Below are 7535 nucleotides of genomic sequence, written 5' to 3' on the forward strand. Positions count from 1 at the left end.
TGGTACAAAAAAGCTCAAGTATTCGAAAATGTGGTATTAAGCTTAATTTTATGTTATGTTTGTTATTGGATTATTTTTTCAATTTCATACTAAGGTCTAAGGTACTTATTTAATTTATTTTGTTACTTACAGCGTTTTCAAAGAATGATAATTGAGTTAATAGCTTATTCAATATAATTTTAGGTGTATTTTTCTACAAATATTGTGTAAAATGTATAAGCCTATCAGATGTCGTATCTAACTCATTATTGAATATTTTACGAGTTAAGACGCTTTTGCTTAGCAGAGCAGTATATATCCATGGTACATAGGTAGGTACTGAAGGTACTGAATAATTATGTTAGATAGTCAGAAAAAACTATAAAAACTAACAATTTGGCAAAGAAATCTGACTAGAATTACAGGTCAATCATATAGTGTATATCACAAATTTAAGTATACAATAGTTTTAATTTATTGAAGTTCAACAAACATTGAAAAATATCAACACACAAAAAAAAAGTTCAATCAGTACTAAAAAAAAAACTACAGTGGGTCTTAAATGTATAAAATCATTAGCCAAACAAAAAAAAAAAAAAAAAATATAAAATAATTAGAAACAATAAAAATAAATCTAATTATATCACTACGCAGTCTCACTCGTGTATATAAAAATGCTAGATTATTGATAATCTTTACAATTGCTAAGCATTTAGGTATTGTTTTCCAATTGCAGTAATATAAATAGTTTAAAAAAAAAAATATAACAAAATGAGATCTAATACGGTGAATACAGCCTTTTAAATCAATACTTAAATAAAACAATGTGTTTAGAAATCTAACATCAACTTATGTATTTGCTGTATTTTTTTGTCTTGGATTTAACTTAATTAAAAAAAAAATTGTATATAATACATAGATATTAATTAAATCAATGAAAGTAAAAATAAATATTATAAAATATAAAACACAAAACAATAAGTCTTGGAAAACAGGTAACTTTTGATTCTACCACTACTAAAAAGGACCCAATACTATAAGCGATGCTTATGAAAAACATTAAATATTGTATTAATACTACAATTACTATTATTTTTATAATTATTAATATTATTATTTAAATTATTAATATAATTATTATTATTATTAGTATTATTATTATAAAGATAGCACAGACAAGCATCAAGATAGGTACTTTTAGACTGATTTTCCATGAAGACTATTATATGTCACGAGGAGACGTTTAGCAGCACTGAGAACTGTAATGGAAATAAAAATATTATTAATATACAATATAACATAAGTAAATAATTTGTGTGTGACTAGAGTGCTTACTTGTAGTGATGCAAAAGATATTAATTGCTATTTATCCATATCAGATTCTTGACCAGCAGAGAAAGTGCCTTTGCCCAAGCATCTTTCGATGACAGAGATGCATTCCTTGGACATAATATAAGGACGTAAACGTGGTGAAGCAAAAATAAATTTGCGGCATTCGTTGTTTGCAATGATAACAAGTACCTCGCTATTAGGAGCACTTGACAATTCATAAGCCTATTTCAACAATTATTAACAGTTTTAGTTAGAAATAATATAAAGAACTTTGAATATCTCAAATTAAATTAATTTCAATTAATTATTTTTTTTTCAAATATCAACCCAATATCTATGATCACACTGTCATTTAAAACAATTTAAGATATCAAGTCTACTGGGGTAAATATATAAATTTAAATTAAATATTAGGTACCTATTACCTATAATTTTTTAGATAGTTTATTTGTCAACATACCAAAACAATTTTTTACAGGAAGTCAAATAAACTATAAAATAAATACTAAATATACTCACATTATCTTCAACCAGATCAATATAACGTTCAAATTCTGTAGAAACAAAATCATTTGCCACTGTGCAGTCTAGAGCAGGACGGTATAGCGGAGGACGATTAAACATCATTGAAGTGAAACGACAAAGTTCAGTAGTCACAATAAATTGTTCAAGCTTGTGTGTGCCAAGTAGTGTTGTACCTTCTGCGTGTGAGAACATCATCAATACAACGTCCATACAATGATCTGCAGAAAGGTTCCACACCTATACATCAAAATAATGTATCGGGAAAAAAAAAACACGCTTTAGTAAGAGATTGTTACATTTATTATACATTTATAATAATATCATGTAATGGGACAAGTAATTTTCAGGCAGTGTTAAGTTATTTCTGTTACTACGGTTTAACTAGCCTTTTACTCGTTTATCCTAATACATAAAATATGTATACTACCATTTGCTCTATGGATGGTACAACACTATAATGTTTACAGACGTTAAAGGTGGGTTAGTCTAACAAATTCTTAATTTTTTTATTTTTTACAAACATGTAACAAAAATCTTTCATTGATCGCTCTCATCCTGCCAGTCTGCCGTAATTTATACCGAATATAATAATACATATATACTGAAATTATTGCGATCGGGCAGATAGACAGAAAGTCTACATTACAAGAAGCATAACAAGCGGATTTGCGCTATGAGCCTACCTACCTGTTACAGAGCGAGAGGAGGGTGCGTTACAGCGTGATAGGGGAAGTTGCGCGCGACGGCGGCGCAATTTGGACAAACGCACAAACGAGAAAGCCTATGAGATTTGTTTTCTCTTTATTTACCTTTTTGAACAGTTCGTCCTTGTTTACGGTTTCCGATATGGTTTTCAGCTTCATTTCAACGGTCCAAACACGGCGCACATAGGCCACAAAATACGTACGCGGTGTGCGAGAGTGTGCAACTAATGACGATGATAATATTATTTTTTCCGTTATTATTATTATTATTGGCACTTTTCAAGTAAACTTTACGGTCGCTATGAACCCGGAGAGCGGCGCTGCTGTTGCACGGTAACTGGCTCTGGCTGGCTGCGGCGGCGGTGGCGACTGACAGCGGTGACTGGTGAGCGGCGGCGGCAGCGATACTCGTAAACAATTCGATTTTTGAAACTCACTCCTCTCCGGCGGCACAGCTATGGCAAGGGATGGTTGGCGGACGAGCGGGGTGGTCGTCGCCCTCCGCCGATCGTCCACCCCTTGGCCGGCCGGAGACTTATGGGTCGCGGAGGCCGGCCGTCGCAGTGTCGCCGGTTCGGCCAGCCCGAAAATGTGCGACCGCCACTGATATTATTGTTATTATTATTATCGTTATTTTTCTTAACGCATCGCAGATATAAGTACCGGTCAACTATTTAGCCGCCGCGTTTAAAAGAAGAGCAGGTTTCGGACCACCAGGAATAGTCCATGATATGTAAAGGACTCGTTCACGGTTTGGAGTTAAGGAAGGTCAAATTTGAATTTTCCGCGGTGGTTGAAGAGGGTGGGATTGGCTTGGAATATGTCACCGACAAGGCGACAACAATTCTACAGGACCTGCGCGTCTGTGAGATGTCATCTGCTTGCGTACTTGAGGTGCGTAGGTACAATGTACATTATTATATCTATACCTACATAGCCCCGCACAAACCTGGTGTCGTACTCCTTAACGAGAATAAGCTTTTAAATCAACATGTATTCCATGTATAATACTAATTGAATACCTATGACGTGAAAGATTGAATAGAAAAATAATGTTTGACTAACCAAATTCTGATATTTGACCATCGGTTAACGGTTTAATAAACCTAGACTAAGGCTCTACATATCATATCGTATCTATAGTGCCCTACCTAAACCAGAAAAAAATCTATTTAATAAATTTAATTTTATACATTCTATAATACTTTTATACTGTTGTACTGTATTTCATTACCTATTATTTATTAATTTTGTGATATAACTATATAAGTGCGAGATAAGTACGTTCCAACCTGCAGGGTCCAGTTAAATTATTGACTATTATCTATTGATCTAAATTTGCAATTGGAAAATTAGAACTAATATAATATGACATAATAGCAAAATATACGGATTTGGATTTTTATTGTTATAAATTTATAACATATCTACATAGTGTCTATAGTCTATATACTCTATACCAGTGGCGTGCCGAACAGTCATTTTTTGAGGCAATTGCCTCAAGGGAAATTTGGGTGGGTGGGTGGGTGTGTTAGTGTAGATGTGCAACTTATACCTAAAAAAACTTAATAATATTTATTATTTTGAATAATAAAAAAAAATAGTGAAAAAACTGTTGGTGGTGGGGAGGGGGATCAAATTGTATAGTTTGCCTCAAGTCTGCTTGTCAGTTCGGCACGCCACTGCTCTATACTATATCTACACACCACAATTTTCGCTCTCGGCGATTGCATAGTAATATCACAACATCGCCAGAAATGTATACCTAGTACCTACACATAATATTATATTATTATACGTACATAGGTATTTATTTATCTACCTGTATTTATTTTAAATGTCCTGACTGACCTGACTACAATATAAAATATAAATATTATGGATAACTAGGATATAATACCTAATATTATTATTATATTTTAAAATTTGAGTATAAATCAATACGCATATAATTAGTAATGTTAAATGTACTAATATCGTTTAATTATTATTGGGAGGAGAAAAACATCACGACGTGGTTGAGTTGGACATCATGATTGACGACCTCGTTTGAATTTAAATTGTATATAATAACATAACAATTTCAACGATTGTCGCTATGCTTTCTATAATATAGGTACCTATATGGTCGTTGAATGTTGATAGTCAACAATTGATGGGGAATATTGTGGACGTATAACCAATTATATCATTTAAAAACTGTCTAGGGGATGGGTGGGTCTATTGGTCTATAGCAGGGATTGAGGGATCGCAATTCGTGAATGCAAATCAACTTGCTGCTGCAAAAGACCCGCCAATTTCCCGTCGCTTTTTGCCCTAAATCCTTTTACCCCTACAGCAGCCGCCGAAAATGTTGTATTGATCAGAAGCCGATTACATTATACAGGCACTGCGACACGCCGTATAATATATTATATTATATAATATATACCTTATCGACGAAATAACAAATTTAATTTTGTTCTTCAGTTTGATTATACCTGACTATACATTATACAACCTTCCGGTCGAGTTCGGCTTAAATCAATTATGTTGACGTGACAACGTATTTCTAGTATAAATTATAATTCATAATATTTATGCATGTATAGTTGCATAATTATTATAATACGTCTAAAGTATATATATGTAATACCGTCAGACAGCTCCTATTATCTTTACGGCCGAGTGCGTCCATATTATTTAAATAGTGTACCTACCTAGTATATATTATTATGAATTATAATTATATTTATCAGTAGTCACGTAGTATAGGAACATAAAAATAAATTCTACTGGAAGGGAGGGGGGAAGTTAAAAATCATAATATTCATGACTGATAATCAATATAAATTATTAAAAATTAAAAATTATTAGATATATGCATACGAATAATAAGATTGTTCATATTATGAATTTTCAGGGAGTGTTGAATCCGCAAACACCCCTCCCCTATTTACTAATGTTGTAACGTCAGGGATGGATCTGGGGTGATGGCAATGGATCTCGACCCGACGAACCACCCGCACCTCGCAAACACACTTTGAACACTTCTCCATATTTTGGGAGAAACATAGAATCATATAATATTGTATAGTTATTCGATAATTTAATTGCACGCGTTAATGAATTAGGTGCCTAATATTATAATATATTATATCCATAATCCATGATAGTGTTTCCCGTTCAAATTGTACGTTTAGTTATAATATGTCGACGTTTAGATAATATTTTAATATTATATAGTGATATATTAATGTCCTATCATAAATCCGGGACATAGTCAGTATATTAAAAAAAAAAAAAAAAAATGGGACATTGAATAACATAATAATGTGATATTTTTATATTATATTTATCTTTACTCTGGAATCGTGAGCCTGCATGATTATTACTATATAATATTATATACATCCGTTCACGAACCGCGTTTGCGCAATATACAGGTGTCTACTATTGGTAGTTGGTACTAATTTCTACAGGTATATCGAAATGCGATATTCCTGTCCACACGACCACACCACAATTGCAATGTATGACAGATTATAATATGTACATAGAAATATTAATAGTAGACCTATATAATGTATATATTATAATATATTATGTGTGCTTACAGCGTAGTTGCAGTGCTATATATAGTGTGCCAGTGTGTGTTTGTCAATTGTGTGTGGGAATACGGTGGTGTAGACTAGCTGAGGTATAGCTGTATAGGTATATAATATTATATATTGTTATATTATATTATAGGTACCGAGTACCATCCGAGTGTCAATAAGAGAACAAAAATGAATAATATTGACATTTGACAGACTGCACGAACGCACACATTATATCGTCTTTTATCGCATTCACATGATAGAACACACACACATAATATTATATATATTAAATGAATATTATATTGCTGTTATTCATTTTATTGTTGTACTTCCTATTAATATATATCCGTTGATGGCGTATTATATTAGGTATATGCACAAATATACATAATATTATAATATATACCGGGTGGTCCATATACTCTTTATTTCAAAAACTTTTTTTTTTTTAATAATTATTTATGTTATTATTTAAGTCGTTACAAACAAAATGTTTCTAAAAAAAATATTTTTACTATTTTATTTTTATCATTTTACTTTTATTAATGACAGCATAAATTTTTAATTCCTTATTCCAAAAGAGAATATATTTTTTTGGAGTACTTCGATGCGTATAAAATCGAATTTTGGTTGAGTCTTGAGTGGCTTATATGGGTTATAAGATATAACTTATAACTTATTACTTATAAGTAGCTAGGTATTTCAAATTTAGATGTTCGGAATGGATTGGTACAGCAGGATACCCCGGAAAATGTTTGTCTACTACTCTGCTCGTCTAAACTTTAAATAGGTAATTAAAATTAAAACTATAATATACCTACTGCTGTTTTTCCGAAATTTGATTTTGATAGATCGAAATACTCCGTAAATATAATATTCTGCTTTGGAATATTAAATTTAAAATGTATATTGTCATTCAAAAGCGTAAAAATGTCATTAAATGTCTCCCGTTAAATTGATCACTCCGTATATGTATATATTATACGTTTATACACCTGTATGACTATTGACTGTATAGTTTATATGAATAAAGGATATTAAACTAGTTATATAGAAGCTTTGTGTGTAATGTGTATAGTGTATAGCTTTCACGTGTAGCCAGGTGCAGATTAATATGGATATTTGACTCTTCAATATTCTTGGTATAGACAGAATTGACACTTATTACTATAAAATGTACCGAGTAATCCATTTAACGCAAGACATTCGTTATTTCAAATAGTAATAACGGTTTTGAAAATATTTTTTTTCGTGCTTTCAAGTCTTTACAAAACAACATTTACAAAAAAAAAAAATGTTTTAAATATTTTGTAAGTTTTTACTTTTTTGACTGACTACGTATACTGTAGTATAGTACATAATAATATTATACCGTTTTAATTTCATATTCCGAATCAGAATATTTTTCTGAGTT

At 31.5% G+C, this 7535-nt stretch overlaps 1 protein-coding gene across 1 annotated transcript; it reads right to left on the bottom strand.

Annotated features, from left to right (window-relative positions):
• Nucleotides 1-612: 612 nt before the first annotated feature.
• LOC100164738 lies at nt 613-2969 on the bottom strand. Its single transcript, XM_001948929.5, has 4 exons — nt 2646-2969; nt 1831-2073; nt 1315-1533; nt 613-1238 (listed from the first exon to the last, which is right to left on the bottom strand). The coding sequence occupies exons 1-3, from the start codon at nt 2697-2699 to the stop codon at nt 1342-1344; spliced, it is 489 nt and encodes a 162-aa protein (XP_001948964.1). The 5' UTR covers nt 2700-2969; the 3' UTR covers nt 613-1238; nt 1315-1341.
• Nucleotides 2970-7535: the final 4566 nt, after the last annotated feature.

Source organism: Acyrthosiphon pisum, unplaced genomic scaffold (assembly GCF_005508785.2).
Source record: "Acyrthosiphon pisum isolate AL4f unplaced genomic scaffold, pea_aphid_22Mar2018_4r6ur Scaffold_20580;HRSCAF=21465, whole genome shotgun sequence".
Lineage (NCBI taxonomy): Eukaryota > Metazoa > Arthropoda > Insecta > Hemiptera > Aphididae > Acyrthosiphon > Acyrthosiphon pisum.

Bases quoted from the DNA above. Each gene is read 5' to 3' on its own strand.
- LOC100164738 (XM_001948929.5), bottom strand. From the start codon at position 2,699: ATGAAGCTGAAAACCATATCGGAAACCGTAAACAAGGACGAACTGTTC. The intron at 2,074-2,645 runs GTAAATAAAGAG...TTTGATGTATAG, and splicing joins AGGACGAACTGTTCAAAAAG to GTGTGGAACCTTTCTGCAGA. The intron at 1,534-1,830 runs GTGAGTATATTT...TTGTTGAAATAG, and splicing joins TTGATCTGGTTGAAGATAAT to GCTTATGAATTGTCAAGTGC.